This window comes from Moschus berezovskii, chromosome 16, assembly GCF_049115385.1.
Source record: "Moschus berezovskii isolate FMDL1 chromosome 16, NW_MosBer_1.0, whole genome shotgun sequence".
Taxonomy (NCBI): Eukaryota; Metazoa; Chordata; class Mammalia; order Artiodactyla; family Moschidae; genus Moschus; species Moschus berezovskii.
Window position 1 is genome coordinate 44,863,567 of NC_142475.1, and position 27,077 is coordinate 44,890,643.

Consider the following 27,077-nt stretch of genomic DNA (forward strand, 5'->3'; position numbering starts at 1 on the left):
CTTTCTCCATGATCCAGTGGATGTTGGCAATTTGATCTCTGGTGCCTCTGCCTTTTCTAAAACCTTGCTTGAACATCTGGGAGTTCACGGTTCACATACTGCTGAAGCCTGGCTTGGAGAATTTTGAGCATGACTTTACTAGCGTGTGAGATGAGTGCAATTGTGCAGTAGTTTGAGCATTCTTTGGCATTGCCTTTCTTTGGGATTGGAATGAAGACTGACCGTTTCCAGTCCTGTGGCCACTGCTGAGTTTTCCAAATTTGCTGGCATATTGAGTGCAGCACTTTCACAGCATGACCCCCTTTACCTACCTCCATCTCCCACCTCTGGCACCCCTTCAGTCTGTTCTCTGTATCTGTGAACTCGGGTTTTCTTGTGTTTTCTTTCTTTTAGACGCCACATATAAGTGAGGTCACGCGGAATTTGTCTGACTTACTTCACTTAGCATAATGCCTTCAAGAGCATCCATATTGTCACAAACGGCAACTTTTTTTTAAAATTGCTGATTAATAGTCTGTTGTTTGTGTATCCCCTCTTCATTGTCCATTCGTCCATCAGTGGACACTTAGCTTGCTTCCGTGAACATGAGAGTGCGCATATTAATATCTTTTCACGTTAGTGTTTTGATTCGGGGTGGGGGGTAAATACTCAGAAGTGGAACTGCTAGAATGGTAGTGCTTTTTTGTGTGCTAGACATCTTTGTCTCTCACAAACTTGTGAAGATGACCTCAGATTATTTTTAGAAGTTTTATTATTTCATCTTCTAAATTTAGATCTAAGTTTGTCAGGAATTGAGGTTTATGTATGAACTGAGGTAGGGTTCAAGGCTTTTTTCTCCCCTTTAATACATAGACTTTCAGTTAACTTAGCACTGTTTACTGAAAAGAGAATCCATTCAATCCATTCCTCTCTGCACTGCAGAGGAGGGGAGATCCAGGCCTGACTTCATAGGAAGTAGATGGGCCTTAAATAGTAATTACATCCCAGAGAGGAGTTAAATTTAGTACAGCATGGGGAATCTGCCAGTTAATGAGGACTATATCTAAGAAGTGTTTGCTTTCTTCTTCCTCTTTTAACTTTTTTAAAGAAATAATCTCTTTTATACACACACACACACTTTATAGAAAGAGTCCATAGAGCTCTCAGGTAATCGTCACCTAGAAATGATTAACATTGCTGAACCAATTGCGAATAAATTATGGACATGGTGTCCCATTACCCCTTATTCCCTAAGTGCACAGAGCCTGTCCACTCAGGACGCTGGCATCAATCTGGCGTCACCAGACTCCACTCCTACAAACCACCAGCCCACAGACTCCACTCACTCTTCAGTGATGACCCCAATAACGGGGAACAGCATCTCATCAGGATCACTGGCCTACTGTGTCTCTCCATTCCACTTACGTGAATGGAACTGGAACAGTGCCTCAGTCTTCCTTTTATGACCTTGACATTTCCACACACTGTATGTAGAATGCTCCTCACTTGAATTTGTCTGGTGTTTCCTCATGATTTATGCATTTTTAGCACAAACGTCACAGAAGTGACCTGGGGTCATCTCAGTGTTTCATGTCCGGAGACTCAGGATGATGTTGGTTTCTTGGTGAAGAGTGTGTCAGCCAGGCTTCTGTATTGTAAAGTTAATTAATAAGTATGTTTTATTATTAAATAATATAATTAATAAATATTTTCTGAGGAGACACTTTGGGACTATGTAAACATTCTTTTCCTTATCAAACTTTCATTCACCTACCAGCTTTGGCATCCATTGATGATTCTTGTCGGAATCAGTGACTACTCTGAAGGTTGCCAAAGGGTGATTTTTAATTCCATATTCTTTTTTGATTTATTAGTTAGTTGGAATTCTACTCAAGAGCTTTCTCATCCCCCTCATTTTTTTGTTTGTTTAGTCACTCTTGATTCTTGGATTCCTGTTTTAGCTACAGGCTTGTGATATGTGCGTCTGTGTGTGTGTGCTGACATGCTCAGTCATCCAGTCATGTCACACTGTTTGTGACTCTATGGACTGTAGTCTGCCAAGTTCCTCTGTCCATGGGATTCTCCAGGCAAGAATACTGACACAGGTGGCCATTCCCTCAGCCAGGGGATCTTCCCAACCCAGGGACTGAACCTGTGTCTCCTGCATGGGCAGGCAGATTCTGGTATTTACCACTGAGCAACCTGGGAAGCCCTACTATTTATTTATTATTATTATCATTATTTATTTTGATGCTCAAATTGTCCCAGGTTTGGCCAGTGGTGAGTCTGACACGACTGAGCGACTGAACTGAACTGATGGCCCCACAGGTTGACCCCTGTGTCCTTCAGACAGTTCCTCCTCATTCTTTGGGCATTGCTTTCTGGCACTCGAAGTTGTCTCTAGGTCATCTTGCATTTTCTTTTCCCTAGTTCCAGTCATTTTTTTAGGAGTCCTGATTGACTGACTAATCAATTCATTCTTTCAGCAAATATTTATTGAGTGACTACTGTTATATGTTCCAGGGACTTTTCTAACTTCCTGCAAAGTTGTTTCTTTAAATGTTAGCAATATGTTGCTCCTTGAGAACTAGTTGTGTCATCTTTTTAAAATCTGTTTCATAATAGGAATCTGCAATTGTTGTTACGTACTTTTGTATATTAATTAGTCTTTTTATGTTTATCATCGGTAAATGTAGAAACTTCCTTTAACGTATCTAAAAACCACTAAAAGCTGACGATGTGTTTACAATGTCAAGTTTATAGCCATAAAATATATGAAGATTTCTATGTAATGGTCATCTTTATGCAGCTTGGGTCTTAGCCACACATGTTGAAAACCATGGTACTTAGCAATTCCTGGAGGCAGCTCAAAGTTTGATTATTCTTTAAATGCTTTCTGTGAGAGCGTTACTGTGTAAGTATTGGGCTGGCCAAAAAGTTTGAGTTTTCTCATAACATTATGGAAAAACCTGAACAAAATTTTTGGCCAGTCCAATATCAAAAGGTGTTCGCGTGTAGAGATGTCAGTCTTGTTCTGTAGGAAACAGATGGAGTACCTCACTTTAAAGGAGTTGGAACCTTTTCTGTATGGTTTGTGCTTTTGTTTCTTTTCTCCTCTTCTTCACAACACCAGTTTCTAGCATTTCTGTGAAGATAATGTACTGTAGCCTTACTTTCAGGTGAGGAATTTACATGGGATTATTTCTTTATTTAAATAATATGAATACAGTACTTTTATCGAGTTTAAAATATAATTTTGGTGTGAGTGGCAGACATGCTGTCTCCTGCCAGTGCATTAAAATCATTTCACTGATCATTTTCAAAGACATTAGTTTTCTGTTTATTGTCACACTAAAAGGATGAGATCTTTCAAGCTGCTTTTTTTTTTCTATTTTTCCCCTTTGAACTTTATGCTGTTTGTGTTTGTGTGATTGTTGCAGAGAATTCTTAATGACATAAATCATACAAGTGATTAGTCTATTAATTATTAAACAAATCTTTCTGAAATGAAATTCTAAACTTCTAAAGGCGTTCATGGCTCTTTGGGGTTAAAACATCTTTGGAAGACTGTTCGGCAGTTTCTAATAAAGTTAAACATAAGCCTACTTTGTGATCTAGCCATTTCACTACTAGATGTATACCCAACTAAAAAGAGTGTACGTGTTTGCCAAGAGACTTCTTGAAAAATGTTCAAAGTGGTTTTATACTTAATAGCCTTAAACTGAAAACAACCCAAATATTCCATCAATAGCAGGTTAGATAAACTGAGCAGAATATTATTCAGTGACAAAGTCTGAAATAGTGATATTCAACAAAGCCTTATTTTGAAGGAAAGAAGCAAAACAAACTAATACACATTCAGATTTGAAGAACAGGCAAAACTAGTCTATGATGGCAGAAGTCAGAACCGGTAAGGTGGGGAGGTGGGTTTTGACTGGGTATTTCTGGGTGATGGAGATGTTCAGATCTTAATCTGAGTGGTGGTTATATGCGTGTTTACATAGATAATATTTCATGGAGCTGTATGCTCAAGGTTTGTGCGTTTTACTTATCCCTTGGTCAAATACTGTAAGAAACAAGAAGAGAATCCCTTTGTGCTTGATGTACTCTTCCTCTGCTCTGAGTGTGTGCATTAAATTTGGGTTTGGACTAATTGGACTTATTTAATATGTTAACTTTTTCTTATCCTTTTTCTTTTTCTGCCTCCTCATTTATCCTCCCACCTCTATTCTTTTTTCTTAGTTCCTGTTCTTATTATACTCTTCAGTGGTTTCATGTGAATTCTTTAGAAATGAGACATAAAATTAGCAGCTTATGACCCTTGATAGCTTGCTTCTGGCCTGGCTGCCAGTTGTGCCTTTGTGTCAGGCTCCACCACCCCTTGGCTGATTCTATGCCGCAGTTTCTCTTCTGCAATAAGTGGACCCAGTTTTGTTAGTAATGAATGGAGTCTTAAATGCATGATGCAGAAGGCATGCTATGCTATGCTTAGGTTGCTCAGTTGTGTCTGACTCTGCGACCCCATGGACTATAACCTGCCAGGCTCCTCTATCCATGGGGATTTTCCAGGCAAGGATGCTGGAATGGGTTGCTATGCCCTCCTCTAGGGGATCTTCCGAACCCAGGTCTCCCACACTGCAGGCGGATTCTCTATTGTCTGAGCCACCAGGGAAGCCCAAGAACACTAGAGTGGGTAGCCTGTCCCTTCTCCAGGGGAACTTTGTGACCCAGGAATTGAACTGGGGTCTCCTGCATTGCAGGCGGATTCTTTACCAGCTGAGCTATAGGGGAAGCCTGCAAAAGGCATAATTCAAATGAAATAATACAGAATTAGACTGGAAATGCATTTTACTTTCTATTAAGGCTTTAGGTTCATTTTTGTGATTTGTTATAATGTGTGCTGCAGCCCACGGGGTTCCAAAGAGTTGGACATGACTTAGTGACTGAACAACAATATGTGGAACATACATGTATATATTTTTAACTAAATAACATTTTTTGCTGCTTGAAGTTGACATAATAGTTGTACATTATTTGTGAATTATTATGGGATTTTTCAAACTTTTATAGAAGTAGAAAGAGTAAGATAGTGAACATCTCTGTTCTGTCATCAGGTTCAGCAGTTACCTACAAAGCCCACCTTACTTCTCATCTCTCTGTCCTCTGAATTATTTTGAAGTAAATCTCAGATATGTCACTTCATCCATAAATGCTTCAGTATCTTTAAAGATTATTCACAGGACATTGTTTTATTTACTATTTTTTCCTATTGTTAGTTGTAGAAAAAATTTATTTTCACTAGATAAGTGCAATTACTGATGACCCTGTATTTTTTGCTAATTTTAGTTGCTTGATTACCAAAATATAAATAAAAATATTCACAGATGATAATGCTTTTAATGATTAAAAATCATAAGCTTTCTGGAGGAAGCAACTGTCAAGTTCAGTTGTTTTATGACGTACAAACTAAGCGATTTATGAATGTTTTTGTTTCTCTTCTTTTGAAATAGTGTAACTGTACAGTTCAAGTTTTGGCCATTACTGTACAGAAAATGTTGCAAAAATCCTGAAGAGATTTCATTAGAAGTGATTTCGTGTTTATGCAGCTTGTTTATACGCCTCCTTAGAGAAAAGGGGCCATCCACTCTTCTGTGCTAGTTAAATGTAAAATAAATATAGAATGGATGATTTATTATGGAGATATTTAACTTCTGTGCCTTTAATATTTCTTTTAAACAGGTAGTATAACTCCAACTGTGGAACTGAATGGGCTTGCTATGAAAAGGGGAGAGCCTGCCATCTACAGGCCATTAGACCCAAAGCCTTTCCCCAATTATAGAGCTAATTACAACTTTCGGGGCATGTACAATCAGAGGTTTGTATGTCTTCTTTGGTTTTGTTCTTATTTATTATTTTATGCATATTATCAAAGTTTCTGAAACTCAAAAGGTATTTTTGTTGTAAAGAAAGTTCACTTGGAGTATTTTTTGTGGAATATAGATATATCAGGCTTATAAACAATAAAGTAATACATTAAAAAAAATAACTTTTACAGGAGCTCATGAGAGCCCTATGTTTGCTGCAGGCAGGACCACGTTTTAAAGTTGTTCCACAGTGTGGTGTGGAATTTTCAGTTGTCTTGCTCATTTATTCAGCAAGCAGATGCTTTTAGCTTAATTAGTACTTTTCTTAATTTGTCTGAATACATTGCAAACATGACTGTTTATAACTTACAGGAAAGTTGTTAGGAGGATTTATTAAGTGTTTCTGCACACTGAATAATTTTGGGATAGTTTTAAGTGTAACAGAATTTTCTTTTGCACATGTGGCAGAATTCTTTAAAAAATTTTAAGGTTTTTATTTTTCCCTGATCATTTATAAAAGTCATATGGCTCATTGTAGAGAATGTAGAAAATGCAGAAAGTTAAAAATACAAATAATTTGCAAACCTCGAATTAAACACCTTTGATATTTTGATGTGCTTTACATTCTTCTTGTTCTTTTCAGATAAATATATTTAACCAAATATAAATTATCCTTTATATGCAATTCTGTCTTAGTTGATGGAAGTATAATATAGGAACAATAAAATGCACAAGTCTTAAATGTACATCTTGATGACTTTATTATTTTATTTATGTACCTATGTATTTATAGTTTATTTGATGACCTTTTATATCTGTGTGTCCTCATGTGATCATCACCTATCAAGCTCCAGAACATTTCCATCGCCCTGAGAGTTTCCTCACACCTATTTGCACTTGGTACTCTTCCTCCCAGAAGTAATAATCACTGTTCTATCTCCATAGATGAGTTTTGCCTGTCCTTGAACTTCCATAGATAGACTCCTACAGCATTTATTCTTTGTGTCTGACTTTTTTCACTTCATGTAATGGTTTTCTTTTTTTTTTTGATTTTTGGGATTCATCCATGTTGCTTGTACCTAGGTTCTACCGTTTTTTTAATTGCTGAATAATATTATTTGTATGAATATATCATCATTTGTTCATGTTGAACGTGGAGTATTACACCTTTTCACTTAATAGAGGTATCATTTTTCATATTTTTAACCTTTGGAAAACATTTTTGATGGCTATATTCATATGGCTGAGGTATACTTTACAAGTATTTAGTTAAGTGTAAACAAGGAATACTTGATAAGTATATTAAAAAACACCTGTTTTTTGATTGTCTAGATTGTTCCTTCCCTTTTTTGGACAATTATAAATAATGTTTCAGTGAAAAATCTTTATATGCAAGTTTTTGTTTACATCATTGATTATTTCCTTAAGATAGACTACTATAAGGGGAGTATGGGGTTAAAAAGTATAATTTATTACCCAATTACATTAAAGTTTATACTAATTTCTTATAGTGTATTTCTTACTATTCTGACAACATTGAGCTTAAAACACAGTCTTGATAGTTAAAAAGTGGTATGTTTAAATTTTTTGGTTTTATTGATAACCTGTTAGGCTCAACAGTTTTTTAAATAAATATTTATTAGTTACTTGTCCATTTTAATTTGCTATTTTTGATTGCATTGCTCAATCTGTCTTCAGATGTTCGTGTGTTGAGGATATTAGCATTAAGGATATTTGTTTGATTTTCCTGTTTTTTAAAAATTGGCTTTTTTAGTTTTGTTTTTTAATGTACTCCAGTTTTAAGCGTTATATGGCATAATCTAGAAAATTTTTAGTGTGATTTCTCCCACTGCTTATATGCCTAAGAAATTCTTTCTCATGTTTGATCAGGTATTTGTTGATGCTTAAAAATTTTTTTCTAATTGAGGCATAATTGACATACAATGTTGTGTAAGCTTAAGGTATAGAGAGCACTGAATTGATGCATTTATATTGCAGTATGGGCGCCACTGCAGTGTTAGCTTATAACCTCTCTCCAGTCACATAATTATCATTCCTTCTAGTGTTGGGATGCTGTTGCTTTTAAAAGCATTTTGTGTATTTGCTTACAAATTATTACCATTCAGATAGGAGAAGTTATTTGTTTAATCAATAGATAATCTAATACTTTTTGGTGTCTTGCTTGGTAGTAGAAAAATTACCATTCAAGTTTCAGTCCTACTCAAATTGTAAATGGCTCATTTAAGTATTGTTCAGGTTCTCTATGAAAAGCTTCTGCCTCTTTCTCTTTCCTCCCCAGTGTATCTGGGGGGGGATTTGCTTTATTGTCCTGGTGGGAAGGGAGGGCGCCTGTCCCCTCTACCGCTTAGTGCTGGCTTGTGTGGTTTTCGTGGTGTGAGGTCTCTTGTCCACCAAGTAGCTGATTCCTCTCTTGTCTGCCCTGCTGAAACCTACAGTTGGTGACTTGTAGTCCATCTTTTTCCCTCAGGTAATGCTGTTGGAGAGTACTGACCATCTTCCTCTTGCCCTTTTGGACTAAGCTCTTAGCTCTTGGATGTTGTTCCATTCTCATCCTCTTCTTTTTAATTGGAGCATACACTGCCAGGCTTACCAGCCCTCAACTCGGTGTCCACGCTGCATGGGAAGCAGGAGAGACATGCCATTTCCCTTTTTTCTGTTACATACCCTTGCCTTTCTCATCAGTCTGAAGTTACTGAATATAAGTACAACTGCTTGCCTACTTGAGCACAGCAGATAGGTTTGATCACCTGAGATAGGAACACCTTGTCAATTTTATACTTAAAAGATACTTTTCTTTTAACGTACTATAATGAATATTCAATATTCATTTAAATATTATAAATATTTAATAATATATTAAATAAATGTTCATTTACATATTATATTTAAAATTAATATTCATTTAATGAAATATTTATTTAATGAAATAAGTATTCATTTAATGAAAATAAATATTCATTTAAATATTATATTTAAAGCTTAATGTATTTTGATATCTATAGTCCTTTATTTGAAGTAAAGTTTTTGATTCCTGAACTTACTACTTTTAAATGAAAGCTGCTGCTGTTACTGCCAAGTCGCTTCAGTCGTGTCCGACTCTGTGCGACCCCATAGATGGCAGCCCACCAGGCTCCCCCATCCCTGGGATTCTCCAGGCAAGAGTACTGGAGTGGGGTGCCATCGCCTTTTCCGTAAATGAAAGCAGTCTAGTGCTAAAGCAATGAAAAATCAGACAGTAATTTCTGTCTTAGGTGAGGTGACTGTTTTGATCAAGGCCTAGGACCCGAGGGAATGAGCAGTGTGGATGCTGTGAGAGCAGGGAGAACTTTGAGGCAGAAGCAAAAGCAGCACAAAGCCTGGTGCCTCGATGCCGCCCCCAGGAGGCCAGTGTGGCTGGAACAGCCTGGGCCTGGAGGGGAGGAGTGGGGCTGTGAGGATGTGACAGGAGTCAGGTAGTTTGGTGGTGGTTTAGTTGCTAGGTTGTGTCTGACTCTTGTGACCCCATGGACTGTGGCCCGCCAGGCTCCTCTCTCCATGGAGTTCTCCAGGCAAGAATATTGGAGTGGGTTGCCATTTTCTCCAAGGGATCTTCCTGACCCAGGAATCGAACCCAGGCCTCCTGCATTGCAGACAGGTGGTTTGGTTTGATTTTTTCCCCCTGTTTTAGATTTTCTGTTAAGTGAGTGCCTGCATCTGTGCTAAGTCGCTTCAGTCATGTCCGACTGCGATCCTATGGACTGTAGCCTTCCAGGCTCCTCTTCCCATGGGATTTTTCCAGGCAAGAATACTGGAGTGGGTTGCCGTGCCCTTCTTCAGGGGATCTTCCCGACCCAGGGATTGAACCTGCATCTCTGTGTCTCCTGCCTTGGCAGGCTGGTTCTTTACCACTAGCGCCACCTTAAGAACATTGTCATTTTTCCTTTCTTGGCAATTTCTGGTTTCAAGGTCTGATTCCATGGTTGTCATGAGGCTTCAAGAAATTTTTAACGACTTCTCTAAATGATTATGCCTTAGGATAAGGCATACGATTATCCATTTAATGGATCAAGTGGACTCTTCCTTCAGATTTTTGAAGAGTCTTTAGAATTTTCTGCAGATCATAAAAAGGGTAAAAAGAAAATAAAGAAGTACTGGTAAACAACCAAACCATGTTTCAACCTAAACACTGTCTGCTCACAAAAGGGCAAACCTATCCATTACTCATTAGGCTGTTAACATTATAGTTTCATATATGATCTTAATTTGCAGGTGACAACACCTGTGTGTGTGACAGGGAGTTTGGAGCCAAAGATCAGAGGAGGCGCTCTTCTCCTTGTTAGACTCCAGATGAATTGGTAGCTTTTTACTAAGGCAGGTTCTGAAAGGTTAAGAAGTTGAAGAGATAGGTGTCATTTAGAGGGAGTTTTGAAAAGATCTTTTCATTTTCTGTTTAAAATAATATTATTTAATAATTAGATATTACTCATGCCTTTTTTTTTTTTTATTCTTTTCTGGTGAGGTTTCTCACTTGAACTTATTCAAAGGCCTAAACAGGAGCTCATAAAAAGGTCTCCCTCCCACAACCTGCCTCATTTTATGTTGACTGGGGGAGAAGGATTTACCCATGAGCAAACTCTGTGTATACAGCTCGGATTCTGAAATACCTGGGTCTCCATCTAATGTACCCAAGATGTTTGAAAATGAATACATCCAAAACATCTTTTTCTCTCTTATTTGGGGTAGTGTTAACTGACAGATATGAAGTTGAATGCACACAGAAGTTTATATGACAGTACAAGATGTAAGATTGGTGAACATTTTATGCTTTTGTTTATGTTTTTGTAATAAAGACTTATAGACATTATCTCAAGGAGTAGAATGGCTGAAATTAGGCCTCCTGCAAATAGTTGATTAGTTTTTTTGTATTCACAGATTTTAAAAGCCTTATTGCAGGGCTAATGGCCAGAAAGCCCCCTGGTCTACTGATGCAGATAGTCAAAGGGCCACAACTCAAACTGCATAGGCTGAACATGGGAATTTCTCTATGTGTAACTGGAAGTCTCTTGGGGAAATCATCAGGCATGGTAAACTATAGGGCTTTCACGTTGTTTTTGCTCATTTTCCATTTCTCTCTTTCTAGCTCTTGTCTCATTTTTCCTCTACTTGACTTGATTTTCACTGTCTTCCATTTGCTATACCTCATAGGCCACATAACCCTTAGACTTGTACTAGGGGAGGAACACATTTTTGTTTGTTGATAGCTCTTAGAAAAGTTCCAGGTAATCTGTTCATCCAAGAATTTGTCAACCTAGAGAAAGAGGATTTAGTCCCATCCAAACTGCTCTTCAGAGCACAGTTATTTTATAGAGTTGCTCCCTGAAGGCAAAGATTCAGAGGGAAAATTATTTCCATTATAGTCAGAGTATTTGGTTCACGTCCTGTTCTGATGCCTTCAGTCATATGATCTTGGGCAAGGCCCTAGACCTCCCTTACTTTCCTGTTTTGCAAGATTGCACTCATTCAACAAACATTTATCTAATGACTGCTCTTTGCCACATGTTGTGTTAGAGTAGATAATTTGGTGAAAGACAATATGGTAGACTATAGTCAGCTCGAGGAGGAAGACAGTGAAAAGGAACTAACAACAGAGTGATACATGACTCCATAGAGACATCTGTGTAAAGTTGAGAGTCAGCACCTCACTCAGATTGGGGAATTAAAGAAGCCTGCCAGAAGGAATTGACACTTGAACTGAATCTTCAAGGTTAATAAGGCGTCAGCCAGCTGAAGAAGGTTAAAAAAAGCAATCTAGACTTTGGGAACAAGGGCAAGGAATCCTGAGAAATTTAGTTTATTCATGGACTTGTAAGCAGTTTGGTTTGAATGGAATAAAGTGGCTGAAGTTCAGGCAGGTCGCTAATCTGGATGCCCTCAAGCGGCATGCCAAGAGGTTTAGAGGTTATCCTGAAGTTGACTGGGAGCCTTGAAAGGGTTTTAAGTTGAGAGATAAAATACTTGTATATCTGTCTTGGAAATATTGCTTTTGCACTATATGGGAAATAGTTTGGATAAGCTTAAAATTTAAGGGAGAAGGTGCATTACAAAGATGCTGTAATTCAGGCTTAATGTGATGGGAACCTGACAGTGAAGACTGAGAAGAGGGGACAGTGTCTAGATGTTTAGGAGGCAGACTTGGAGACTGAATGACAGGGGCCACGAAGGGTGACGTTCACATATGTTGTGAGAGTGTTCACAATGAGAGGAGTTGGAGTAGACCTTTGGAGAGATGAGGAATTCGGTTTTGACTATGTTCAGTTTCAACTGAATATGAGATCCTTATAAAAAGTCCATTTTATCACTCTTTAAAGCCACAGTGAAGGGCATTCTAAGGTTTATCTTTGGCATTGAGGGTTTGTTGGGAGTATGTATTGGAAGAGGAGATTTAGGGTCTAGGGCTTCCGTAATAGGGATGTGTAATATTATCTTGGATAAAATGGCATTGTTTAGGACACAACCTAAGTTCGAGTGACACATCTGTTATTCATTCATCTAGTATTTAAGCTTCTGTCCTCAAAGGGTTTGGTTATATTGGATTGCTGTCATTCAATTTAGAACAATTTCATGGCATGCACCTATGCCAAGTTCCCCTTGTCATCAGATGTACTTGGTGTGTTTTGTGTCAAGACAGTATTTGGTTGCTTTTGGCTAATGTGTCCAGTTCCTGGTCCAGTCACTGGTAGCTAGGTTAGAAAAGTTGCTTTCTCTTAGCATGTGTAGTATGAGTCATAGCAAGTTAGACTTGTCCCTGTAGGCAGATCCAGGTACTGCTTGAGGCCTCATGGTCTCCCGTTTTTCCTGGGAGATAAATCTGTGAGACTTAAACTTTGTGGACAGCTATGGCTGTCAGTAGAAATTTTATAGGTGAAACGGATTTTCTGAAGCACCTTAGCTGATTTAATTTCATTAGGTTAATCATCAGTAAAACTAGAATTAACTTAAGATTTTAGATTATGAAATAGCTTATTAATTACATTTCAAAGTTTATAGACTGATGACTAGCTGCTAATTATTATGTTGGCTTACTAGGTATTTTGAGCCTGTTTAAACTATTAATCTAAGTGTTCTTTACCAGTTTGTAATGCCTTTCTCAGAAGTACGTTGGGAAGTAGAACAGTTGAGAAATTGAATGTTTGTAGTAGCTAGTGACTATATCGGAGAAGGCTGTGGCAAGCCACTCCAGTACTCTTGCCTAGAAAATCCCATGGATGGAGGAGCCTGGTAGGCTGCAGTCCGTGGGGTCGCTAAGGGTCGAACACGACTGAGTGACTTCACTTTCACTTTTCACTTTCACACATTGGAGAAGGAAATGGCAACCCACTCCAGTGTTCTAGCCTGGAGAATCCCAGGGACGGGGGACCCTGGTGGGCTTCTGTCTATGGGGTCACACAGAGTCGGACACGACTGAAGTGACGTAGCAGCAGCAGCAGTAGTATTAAGTACAAAGCTACAATTTTGCTTTCTGCCGCTAGATGGCACTTGTGTACTGATAAAACAACATACAGACTTTTAAGTTCTCTGGTTAATACTCCAAGGCTTGTGTTTATTGATTAGTGAGAGGTTAAATTATATAAAATTGCCAGTTTTGACCTTGCTTTGACCTGTAAATATTACTGTTTCGTATGGTTCAACCTAATTGGAAAAATTTAGCTAAGTTCATAGTTCTAAAGCCTCTTGGATAAGTGAAATATATCCGTTCAGTCCAGTCACTCAGTCATGACCGACTCTTTGCAACCCCATGGACTGCAGCACATCAGGATTCCCTGTCCGTCATCAACTCCCAGAGCTTGCTCAAACTCATGTCCATCGAATCGGTGATGCCATCCAACCGTCTCAAATATGAAGTGGTAAAAAGCAGGAATTCATTCTATATCTGATTTTACCTTTTAGGTATTATATTTCTTGGTTTGTTGAATATATGCTTTCTCTTTTGTCGTATGCTTTACTCATGAAATGTATGTGAGAACTTTTCAAAATGATACTTCTTTTAAAAGATATTTCTTTATGAAGATATCACTTTATAGAATAGATGTAGAACTGAAAGACTGCAAGACAAAACTTTCAATACTTCCTCAAATTTTTATATAGGATTATATTAATTAAATTAGAAGTGCTTTTCATTTTGGGAAATAAGTCTGCTGCTGCTGCTGCTAAGTCACTTTAGTCGTATCCGACTCTGTGCGACCCCATAGACGGAAGCCCATCAGGCTCCCCCGTCCCTGGGATTCTCCAGGCAAGAACACTGGAGTGGGTTGCCATTTCCTTCTCCAGTGCATGAAAGAGAAAAGTGAAAGTGAAGGCGCTCAGTCGTGTCCGACTCTTCACGACCCCATGGACTGCAGCCGACCAGGCTCCTCCGTCCATGGGATTTTCCAGGCAAGAGTACTGGAGTGGGGTGCCATTGCCTTCTCCGGGGAAATAAGTCTAAACCCATAATAAAGAAACATTAAACTCTCATAAGCCAGAAAAGATAGGTTACCAATAGCTTACCAAAGCAAAAAGGAGGGGGAATGAGCTGGAATTCAGTGAAGCCAGGAATCAGAGAGCTAGGGAGATAAAGGTAAAGGAAGAATTATTTGGGTCAGAAGCTCTTGTCTTATTTAAAATTAAGAAGAACTAATAACTGAATGAAAAAAAAAGAACAGGAACTATACTGTACGTTGTATCCCTTTGCGTAAAACAAAACTAATTGCTTGGTTAGACCAGATGCAGCACTCTTCATTTTATGGAATCAAAATATAGCTTTTTTATTTGAAATGCAATGTGAAGAGGGTCTCTCAACATCTGTTTCCCCAAGTATAGGATAAAAATCAAATTATTAAATTTTGGAGGTTTATGTTCTGGCTGTGATGAAATAACGGGGCTAGATTTACCCTCTCACTATAAAATCTAGAAAACTTGGTTATATTTTTTATATTTTATATGAACTGATATGAAGAGAAGTTGTGGTGAGTTAAAGATGTATATTGATGCAGGGCAAAAAAAGAATAAGAATACGATAGCGGAGATAAAATGGGATCATGAAAAACTAATCTAGAAGAAGGCAGAAAAAAAGTAGAAAAAAGGAGTAATGAACTCATGGTATAAATAGAAAACAAAGAACAATGTGATAAATCTAAACCCAATTATATTGATAATTATGTTAAATGTAAATGATCTAAAACACTGGTTAAAAGTTAGTGTCAGATTGTATAAGACAGCAGGAGATACAACTATATGATATATAAAGAAATCTACTTTATTTTAAAATATTAAAAAATTTTTAAATTTTTTATTGGGTATAACTAATTAACAATGTTGTAAGAGTTCCAGGTGAATGGTGAAGGGGCTCAGCCATTACATATATATGTATCCATTCTCCCCCAAACTCCTCTCCCATCTAGGCTGCCACATAACATTGAGAAAAGTTCCCTGTGCTATACAGTAGGTTTTTGTTGGTTATCCATTTTAAATATAGCAGTATATACGTGTCCATCCCAAACTCCTTAATGATTCTTTCCCTCCATCCTTCATCCCCACCCTGTAACCATAAATTCATTCTTTAAGTCTGTGAGTCTGTTTCTGTTTTGTAAGTAAGTTCACCTTTATCTAAAGAAACCAACTTTAAAGACATAGATTGGTTAAAAGGATGGGAAATGATATTCTGTGCAATCATTAATTATAATAAAGCTGGAGTGGCTATATCAGATAAAGTAGACTTCAGGACAAGGGGTATGACAAGGTATAAAATTATCAGGGTAAAATCAAAATCATCAAGAAGACTTAACAGTTCTAAATATACATGCACCTGCTGCTAGGTCACTTCAGTCATGTCCGACTCTGTGTGACCCCATAGACGGAAGCCCACCAGGCTCCCCCGTCCCTGGGATTCTCCAGGCAAGAACACTGGAGTGGGTTGCCATTTCCTTCTCCAATATACATGCACCTACTAACAGGCTTTAGAATAAGTAAATAGAAATACATACTGCTGCTGCTGTGGACTGAATTATGTACCCCAAAATTCATACCCCCCCAACTGATGGTATTTGGAGATAGGATCTTTGGAGGGTAATTAAGCTTAGATAGATCATGAGGGTGGGGCCCTCAGTGTAGAATTAGTGTCCTTATAAGAACAGACAGTAGCAGACAGCTGGCTTTCTGCACTTTGCCCCTCCCCCATGTGAGGACATAAGAAGTTGCCTGTCTACAAGCCAGAAAGAGTGCTCTTTCATCAGAAACTGGCTATGCTGGCACCTTGATCTTGGACATCTGGCTTTCCACAACTGTGAGGAATTTAATTCCTGATTAAGCCTCCCAGTCAATGGTAAGTTATTAGGACAGCTCAAGCTAAGACATTGATAGAATTCATTAACACTGTCATCCAGGGTTATGAAACCCTCCTTCAGTAACAGCAGAATATACGTTCTTTCTAAGTGCACATGCAGTGTTCAGCAAGACAGGATATGCTGTGCTTATTAGACAGTTTTCAATAAATTTAAGAGACTTGATACAAACTGTCATCTGACCACAAAGAGAAAAAGTTAGAAATATCATAAAAATATCTGGTAATTCTACAAATATTTGGAAATTTAATGACAAATTTCTAAATAATGCATGAGTCAAAGAAGAAGTCACAAAGAATACTAGAGAAGTATTTTGAACTAAATTAAGGTAAAAATGAAACATTGAAATATGTGGGTGCAGCTGAAGTAGTGCTTGTAGGAGAACGTGTATTTTTAAATGCTTACATGAAGAAAAACAGATCCAAAATTAATGCTTTAGGTTTCTACCATAAGAAACTGGAAAAGAGCACATTAAATATCAAAATACAGAGAAGGAAATGGGAAAAATAGGAGCAAAAGGTGATGAAATTGAAAATGGATAAACAACTGAAAAAAAAATCTCAGTGAAATCAATGAAATCAAAAGTAATTCTGGGAAAAGATCTATAACATGATAAATTTCTAGCTAGACCAACAAAAGAGAGATGGTGAACATATATTACTACCAATATCAGGACTAAAAGAGGGAATTCTACTGATACCAAAAGAATTACAAGAGAGCTTTTTGAATGACTTTGTTCCTAGATTTATCACTTAGATCATTGGTTGGCAAACTGTGACCTATATAGTTCATTGCCTGTACTTTTATTCGACCATAGAGATGTCCATGTATTCGTATATTGTTTTGGGCTGCAACTGTAACAGTAGAGTTGAGTAGTTGTGACAGATATATATATATATATATATATATATATATATATATGCCCTGCAAGCTTAAAATGTTTACTATCTGGTTCTTTAACGAAAAGTTTACTGACTTAGGTGCAAATTTGTAAGAAGGCACAAATGACCAAAACTGACTTAAAGACAATTAGAAAAATCTCAGTAACCCTATTAAAGAAGTTGAGTTTATTTTAGAAACTTTGCCAGAAAGAAAATTCAAATTGCAAACGAGTTCACTAATCATTTCTACCAACATTTGAGGAGGAAATACTGTCAGTGTCTCAGAAAACAGAAGAAAAGAACACTTTCCAATTGATTTTAAGAGGCCAGTGTTGTCTTGTACCAAAACCAGTTAAAAAACTTGAGATCAGTATCCTTCATCATCACAGATAGAAAAACCCTTAACAAAGTATTAGCAATTTAAATTCAGCAAAATTTAAATCATACAATACACATGATTAAATAGAGTTTATCTTAGGAAAGCATTAACCATATTTGTAAAGGTGAAAAACCATATGAGCACCTTATTAAACAGAGAAAAAGCATTTGATGAAAGTCAGCAATTATTCATGATACAGACTCATCAAACTAGGAACGCAGGAGAACTTAGTCTAATAAAGGACTTCTCTAAACAACCTCTAGCTAACATGTTTTGTAGTGAGAGATTGAATACTTTTAAAGTGAAGAACAAGACAGTGATGCACACCATTTTCACTTCTGTTCGACACTGTGCTTGAGTTCTAGCAAGTACAGGAAGAAGAAGAAATAAATAGGGGAAAATATTGGAAAAGAAGAAATGAAACTCTTTATTTGCAAATTACATGATCGTGTATGTAGAAAATTATAAGAAATCACAAATCAAAAGCTACTGAAATAGAGGTGTTGAGCAAGATCACAGGTTGCAAGATCAAAAAATTACGGTATTAATTTTTATACAAAAAAATCAGCAGTATTTCTGTTTAGTAGTAAAGAACAGCCAGAAAATTTAAAAAGCATAAAAACATATACACAGGCTTAAATGTAAGAAAATATGTCCTTAATCTGTATACTGATAGTGTAAAAATATTGCTCAAACTATAGAACACTTGATATTATTAAGATATCAATTTTCCTAAAGTTAACATGAAGATGTGATGCAATCTCAGTCAAAACCCTAGCAGGTTTTTTTGTGATATAGTAAGATAAAATTAATGTTTAAATGGAGATGCAAAGGATATAGAGTAGTGAAAACAGTTTTGAAAAGGATGAATAAATTTGGAGAGCTCACACCACCTGACTTCAAAATTTACTGTAAACCTGCAGTAATCAAGACAGTGAAATATTGGCATGGGGAATAATATATGATCATTCCTAGGTATCCATGGGGAATGAGTTCTAGAACCCCACTCCCAGCCCCTGCAGATACCATAATCCAATGATGCTCAAGTCCTTTATATAAAATGATACAGTTTTTACATATAATCTGTATATTCTCTCATACTTTAATCATCTCTAGATTACTTATAATCCCTAATACAATGTAAATGCTATATAAATAGTTGCTAGGGCATGTGGTAAATTCAAGTTTTGCTTCTTTGGGACTTTCTGGAATTTTTTTTTTTTTTTGCACATGGTTGGTTGAATCCAAGGATGAGTATGGAACCCCCAGATACCGAAGGACCGAAGGCTGACCGTGTAGATCAGTGGAACAGAATAGAACAGAGGTTGGCAAACTAGGGCCTATGGACCAAATCTTTCCTGCCTGCTTTTGCATGGTTTGCAATCTAAGAATTTTTTTACATTTTAAAATGAGGGAAAAAAAATCCAAAGAATGATATTTTATAACATATGAAAATTAGATGAAATTCAGGTTTTAAGGTCTGTTAGTACTGGAGTGGGTTGCCATTTCCTTCTCCAGGGGTTCTTCCCGACCCAGGGATTGAACCCGGGTCTCCTGCATTACAAGCAGACACTTTAACCTCTGAGCCACCAGGGAAGCCCTTATTAGAACACAGCCATGATTATTTGTTTTTGTTTTCTCTGTAGCTGCTGTCTTGCTGCATTAGCAGAGTTGAGTAGGTGTAGCAGAAGTTTTATGGCTTGCAAAGCCCAGAATATTTATCATCTGGCTCTGTACAGAAGTTTGCTGATCCCTGGAATATAAAGTCAAGAAATAAACATACCCACATATGGTCAATCTGTGTTGTTTTTTTTTTTTTTTCAAAATTAATTTCAGTGAAGGTGTTAATAGGCAGAGTCTACTCCTTCCAATAACCAGTGGTAAACAGTTGGGTATCCAGATGGGTATCCAGATGGGAAAAAGTGATCCTCAACACTTATCTCACACCAGTAAGCCACTCCAGTACTCTTGCCTAGAAAATCCCATGGACGGAGGAGCCTGGTAGGCTGCAGTCCATGGGGTCGCTACAAGTCAGACATGACTGAGCAACTTCACTTTCACTTTTCACTTTCACACATGGAGAAGGAAATGGCAGCCCACTCCAGTGTTCTTGCCTGGAGAATCCCAGGGATTGGGGAGCCTGGTGGGCTGCCGTCTATGGGGTCGCACAGAGTCGGACACAACTGAAGTGACTTAGCAGCAGCATCTCACACCATAGACAAAATTAATTAGAAATAGATCATAGACCTCCATGTAAAAAGCTGTCAACTTTCTAGAAGAAAGTGTTTTGTTACTTTGGAGACAGATTTGGAGCACAAAGAACACAAATCATAGAATAAAAAACTGAGACATTGAACGTCATCAAAATTTAAAACTTATTGTACCCCAAAGTCACAATTTTAAAAGGATAAAGTCTGCCGCACTCACTCGCTGTGATGGCCCTCGTCTGTGGAGTGTGTTTCTCTCTGAATAAATTCACCTCTTACCTTTAAAAAAAAAAAAGTGCAAAAATGATGGGGAAATTCTTTGGCAGTCCAGTGGTTAAGGTTTCCCTTGCCTCTACTGCAGGGGGCACAAGTTCTGTCACTGGTCGGGGAATTAAAATCCCACGTACCATGTGGTGTGGCTAAAACAAAAAACTCGAAAAAGCAGGACATAACTGAAAAAAAAAATTGCAGTACTTACGTTGACAGGATTTGAATCCAGAATGATATAAACGAACACAATAAGACAAGTGTGAGCAAAATATTTGACTAGACACTTCAGTGAAGAGATAAAGAATGGCTAATAAGCACAAGAAAAGATGCTCGAAATCACTAGTTATCGGGGAAATGTGGCATAAAATCATAGCTAAAATTTTAAAAGATTGAAAAGAATTTCCTGGCAGTCCAGTGGTTAGGGTTCTGTGTTCTGACTGCGGTGGGCCCAGGTTCAATACCTAGTTGGGGAACTAAGATTCCACAAGCCATGCAACCAAAACAAACATCCTCCCCACCAATTAAGAAAAAAAAAAGCTAAAAAGACTGATAATACCAAGTATCAGGGTAGACTGACTGGCGCCCTCGTAATTACTGCTGGGAATATTAATGATATGACCATTCTGTCGTTGTTTGTCGTTCTAGTTAAATATACACTTACATGCCATCCAGCAGTTCCATTCTGGTATTTACCTAAGAGGAAAGAAAATATGTGGCTATTCAAAGACTTGTTCATGCATGTTTGTAGCATTTTTTCTTTGTAATAGCCCTGAACTGGTCATATCCATCGCCAGGAAAATGGTTAAATTGTGTCATATCCATGGCATGGAATACTACTCAGTAGTAGCACTTCTGGTCCAAGTCACAGTATGGGTGAGTCCCCACAACATTATGCTGAACCAAAGAAGCCAGATGCTTAGTGTATATACTAGAAGATTCTATTTTTGTGACATTTTAGAAAAAGCAAAACTAATCTGTTGTGACAAAAAAAGTGGGAATTTCTTTTCCAAGATACCAATGCTTTTCTCTGGGTGATAGAAATATTCTGTATCTAGATTTTCAATTCAGTTGAGTTGCTCTGTCACGTCCAACTCTTTGCGACCCTGTGGACTGCAGCACGCCAGGCCTCCCTGTCGATCACCAACTCCCAGAGTTTATCCAAACTATCTAGATTTTGGTGATTGTTAAATGGATTATGTAAAAACTCATTATTTATGAGCTTAAAATAGGCCTATTTCATTATATGTAAAATACACCTCAATAAAGTTGACTTAACAATACATTTTGTAGTTCTCAGTTTTCTTTGACGCTAAAAATATTCCTCAGAAAGCATGTGGTTTTTGCCTCTCAAGCATTTGGCTAAAACCATTATAAATGTCTTACTAGGGACTAAAATAATATTTACCTCATAGAGGGAGGATAAAATGTCTATTAATTGCTTAGCTTCTGCCTTTCTTCAATAAACAGTATTTAATTGTTAGCCTTTATTATATTATGGGTAATACTGTTTAGTTACAAGTGCATATTCTGCAGTTGAAATGGTAGCTGTGTGGATTTGAGCAGGTTACTCAAACATTCTCATTCTCAGTTAACTCACCTATAAATTGGAGAAAATAAATTTTGCATCCTCATAGGGTAGTTTTCAGAGAAGGCAATGGCACCCCACTCCAGTACTCTTGCCTGGAAAATCCCATGGACGGAGGAGCCTGGTAGGCTGCAGTCCATGAGGTCGCTAACAGTTGGATGCGACTGAGCGACTTCATTTTCACTTTTCACTGTCATACATTGGAGAAGGAAATGGCAACCCACTCCAGTGTTCTTGCCTGGAGAATCCCAGGGACAGGGGAGCCTGGTGGGAGGCTGTCTGTGGGGTCGCACAGAGTCGGACTCAACTGAAGCGACTTAGCAGCAGGGTAGTTTTCAGGATTAAAATAACAATTCCGTGACAACACATGGCCCATTACCTTATTTTACCATAATGGTTTTAGTTCCTTAAAAATAATTTAAAAACTGTGTATTTGTTCCAGGACATTATTTTGAGAGGTTTTCAAAGTTTCATTTCTATCCAATTAAAGAAATTAGACTATAATTCTATTATTATTTCTGAGTATATACTTCAGAGGAGGGATGGCTGATTTTGTAATATGAATATGCATACTCTTGGCTGTTTGTTGGAATTCAGTTGGCCTTGGAATAATACTGTCATTGCAGCTCAGAGTCATTTCTTTGGAAAACTACTGTGTACTTCAGCAGTTGTTGACTTAGGATTTAAATGCAAGCCTCAGAACACCTGTGCCTTTTATGTAGTTGTTTTATGCACATACCACTGCTGCCTTGTCATAGCATTATAGCCATCTGTTTTACCTTTGATCTTTCAACTTTCTCACTTTCATTCCTGAAAAATGGCTAGTCTGTGTTTTCTTGCCGCTGAGTTAGTATTCAAGTACTAATAACTTGTTAATGAATTTCCCATGATACACATCCAGAACTTCATATTCCTTGGCTCTGCTGTTGAAGGCAGGCAGGCAGGCAGGCTCAAGGCTCACCACATAACTAGATTAGGAGGGTTTAAATGATCTGGTATGTTTATTAAATAAAAAGTATTTTCATGCCACATGAGTTTAACATTTTTTATGTCCCCCCCCAAAAAAAAGTCCCCAAACAAAAGCAGAAGTGAACAAAGCCAATTCTTAAAAAGTTAATTTTTATAATTCTTGCTTGACCTCTGTCTGAGTTTTGTTTAGTCGCTTTTTAAAAAATGCTCTTGAAATCCTTTCTGACTTTTTTTGCATTTTGTCTGTGCTGTGTGGCGTTCAGGATCTTATTAATAGTTCCTCAACCAGGGGTCAAACCCATCTGCCTGCATTGGAAGCGTGGAGTCTTAACCACTAAATCTTGAGGGGAATTCTGTTTTTGAGTTCTTTATACTAAAAGTTTATGTATTATTTTCCATAAATGTGAATATAAGGAAATTGCATCAAAAGAATAATTGTTTTTCCCTTCTCAAGTTCATCATGATTCTTTAGGAAAATGCAACCATGATTTAAATGTGATAAATGCTAAATTTATTATTTTTAAACAATTTTTACCCTAGTTTAGGGGAAATAAACCACATCCTCTCTTGAGACTAATTTTATTAATCTATTGTTCAGTCTCTGAAAACCAAGCACAATACTTAATTTCCTTTGTGTTTGAATCAATACTGTCTCACAGATGTCTTCTTTTTGTTCACTTGAACAGAATCTTGCTTCAGCAATGCATATTATTTGTTTACTTGTGTTTTAAGGAAATATCTGGGCAAAATGACAGATCAGTTTATAAAGCTCTTTTTAAGGTGGCATGTCACAGGTGAATGAGGGGCTTTCAGTTTTCAGAATTGTGCAAAGAAAATTTGTATAGGTTCCTCGTATTAGTTCTGAGAAATTTGAAAATTCTGAATCTTTTTTTCCTTTGTTTTGGAGAGTTCCTTTATGAAGTGAGAAACAGCGTCATCTACCTGGTATTTCTCATTAATAATCACTTTTTATATATTTCCTTCAACTATGGGGGTTTCCCTGGTGGCTCAGACTGTAAAGAATCTGTTCGCAATGTGGGAGACCTGGGTTCGATCCCTTAGTCAGGCATATCCCTTAGAGAAAAGATTGGCTACTCCTCTCCAGTATCCTTGCCTGGAGAGTCACATGGACAGAGGAGCTGGTGGGCTACAGTCCTTGGGGTTGCAAAGAGTTGGACACGACTGAGACATTAACACTTAATGATATTTAGTGAGGGGTTTGTGAAGTTTTTAATTGGACTTAGAAATTGAAGTATAGTTTTTAATGCAAGTGCTGTGACTTTTAATAATGAGAGTTTATGTTATATGTTTATAGAACTTTATGTAATAATAGGACTTCTTGGAAATGCAATATTGTGTCTAATAAATTCTGGGCAAGATTTGGGTGATCATCAAAATAGGCCGTGGTCCAGAGTTTGTTTTTATGTTGGTGACTGGAAACTTTGAATGTATTTTCTCATAGAAAGGTTGTGATAAATGGTGGCAGAGTTCCCAAGATAGCCTATAAAAACTCGTTTTAGTTACAGTGAGCAGCATACTGTGTAAATAGTTCTAACTTCAAGGAACATGTTCTCCTTAATGCCACCTAATTCATAGAAGTGAGCTTTTTGCAACTCTAATAGTAAGTATCCTTATTGCCAAATTCAGACTTAAATTGAAGAAAGTAGGGAAAACCACTAGACCATTCAGATATGACCTAAATCAAATCCCTTATGATTATACAGTGGAAGTGAGGAATAAATTTAAGGGACTTGATCTGATAGAGTGCCTGATGAACTCTGGACGGAGGTTCGTGACATCGTACAGGAGACAGGGACCAAGACTATCCCCATGGAAAAGAAATACAAAAAAGCAAAATGGCTGTCTGAGGAGGCCTTACAAATAGCTGTGAAAAGAAGAGAAGCGAAAAGCAAAGGAGAAAAGGAAAGATATAAGCATCTGCATGCAGAGTTCCAAAGAATAGCAAGGAGAGATAAAGCCTTCCTCAGTGATCAATGCAAAGAAATAGAGGAAAACAACAGAATAGGAAAAACAAGAGATCTCTTCAAGAAAATTAGAGATTCCAGGGGAACATTTCATGCAAAGATGGGCTCGATAAAGGACAGAAATGGTATGGACCTAACAGAAGCAGAAGATATTAAGAAGAGGTGGCAAGAATACACAGAAGAACTGTACAAAAAAGATCTTCACGACCAAGATAGTCACGATAAGGTGATCACTGAGCTAGAGCCAGACATCTTGGAATGTGAAGTCAAGTGGGCCTTAGAAAGCATCACTACGAACAAAGCTAGTGGAGGTGATGGAATTCCAGTTGAGCTATTTCAAATCCTGAAAGATGATGCTGTGAAAGTGTTGCACTCAGTATGCCAGCAAATTTGGAAAACTCAGCAGTGGCCACGGACTGGAAAAGGTCAGTCTTCATTCCAATCCCAAAGAAAGGCAATGGCAAAGAATGCTCAAACTACCGCACAATTGCACTCATCTCACACGCTAGTAAAGTCATGCTCAAAATTCTCCAAGCCAGGCTTCAGCAATATGTGAACCGTGAACTCCCCGATGTTCAAGCAGGTTTTAGAAAAGGCAGAGGCACCAGAGATCAAATTGCCAACATCCCCTGGATCATGGAGAAAGCAAGAGAGTTCCAGAAGAGCATCTATTTCTGCTTCATTGATTATGCCAAAGCCTTTGACTGTGTGGATCACAATAAACTGTGGAACATTCTGAAAGAGATGGGAATCCCAGACCACCTGACCTGCCTCTTGAGAAATCTGTATGCAGGTCAGGAAGCAACAGTCAGAACTGAACATGGAACAACAGACTGGTTCCAAATAGGAAAAGGAGTACGTCAAGGCTATATATTGTCACCCTGCTTATTTAACTTATATGCAGAGTACATCATGAGGAACGCTGGGCTGGAAGAAGCACCAGCTGGAATCAAGATTGCTGGGAGAAATATCAATAATCTCAGATATGCAGATGACACTACCCTTATGGCAGAAAGTGAAGAGGAACTCAAAAGCCTCTTGATGAAAGTGAAAGAGGAGAGTGAAAAGGTTGGCTTGAAGCTCAACATTCAGAAAACAAAGATCATGGCATCTGGTCCCATCACTTCATGGGAAATAGATGGAAAAACAGTGGAAACAGTGTCAGACTTTATTTTTGGGGGCTCCAAAATCACTGCAGATGCTGATTGCAGCCATGAAATTAGAAGACGCTTACTCCTTGGAAGGAAAGTTATGACCAACCTTGATAATATATTAAAAAGCAGAGACATGACTTTGCCAACAAAGGTCCGTCTAGTCAAGGCTATGGTTTTTCCCATGGTCATGTATGGATGTGAGAGTTGGACTGTGAAGAAGGCTTATCACCGAAGAATTGATGCTTTTGAACTGTGGTGTTGGAGAAGACTCTTGAGAGTCCCTTGTACCGCAAGGAGATCCAACCAGTCCATTCTAAGGGAGATTGATCCTGGGTGTTCATTGGAAGGACTGATGCTAAAGCTGAAACTGCAATGCTTTGGCCACCTCATGCGACGAGTTGACTCACTGGAGAAGACTCTGATGCTGGGAAAGGTTGGGAGCGGGAGGAGAAGGGGATGACCGAGAATGAGATGGCTGGATGGCATCACTGACTCTGTGGACATGAGTTTGAGTGAACTCCGGGAGTTGGTGATGGACAGGGAGGCCTGGCGTGCTGTTATTCATGGGGTCGCGGAGAGTCGGACACGACTGAGCGACTGAACTGAACTGAACTGAACTGAATAGTAAGTATCAGGAATAGAAAACAACGGGGTTGATAGAGGGAGTTTCCTCCTCCACGGTTTTAATTCAAATTGTTTATTAATGGAAGCAAATTTAGTCAGTCACAAAGAAGAGCCTTAAGGTTGACCATGCTTTAAGAGAAGGCTTAAAGACAGGAGTAGGCTAAATAACCAGATGTAAAAACTGTAGAAAGGACCTGAAGATGAAAAAGTGATAATGGCATTAACTTTTTCCGGGGTGTTGTGGCTAAGACATGCGTTATAGCAATAGTACAAAATCTAATGTTTAGTGCGGTGTAAAGTTGTTAAGGCGTGGGGATGGGATGCTAGAACAAAACAGTTCCCATATTTTGTAGGGAAATTTCTGCTTTATAAGATAAAATCTACATCATCCAACTTTGTTTCTGTGCAAGGGTTCTAATTTCTCCACGCTTTTTTTTTCTTTTTTTAATAGTAGTCATCCTAATGTATATGAAGTGATGCCCACCAATTTTAAAACCACCTCTCAGTTCCTGATTCTTGTCTGGGGTCATGTTCTTTCTCTGATTCATTGACACAGGAATATATTTATTAGTAAATTGATTCATTCAGTATGTCAGTGTCAGTTAATGAGAGCTCTTGAGGAGCAAGATGGTGATGAACATGAAGATGAGTAAGACATCACCTTTATTCTTGAGTTTATAACTTAGTGGGAGAGGGTAGATGATTATAATTCAGAGCGATAAATGCCATGACAGCAATTACCACATACACCTCAAAAATATATTAGAGTGTTTTTGACTTATTTATCATTAAGATGTGGAA

General features: G+C 37.9%; 1 protein-coding gene across 12 annotated transcripts in view; it reads left to right on the forward strand.

Annotated features, from left to right (window-relative positions):
• STAU2 (staufen double-stranded RNA binding protein 2) overlaps nucleotides 1–27,077 on the forward strand; it is a 322,176-nt gene that overhangs the window by 45,910 nt on the left and 249,189 nt on the right. For all 12 annotated transcript variants that reach the window (XM_055431772.2, XM_055431769.2, XM_055431760.2 and 9 more), the window contains one exon: nucleotides 5,719–5,854. In XM_055431772.2, coding sequence (XP_055287747.1) covers nucleotides 5,719–5,854 — 136 coding nt within the window. The remainder of the gene's footprint in view (nucleotides 1–5,718; nucleotides 5,855–27,077) is intronic.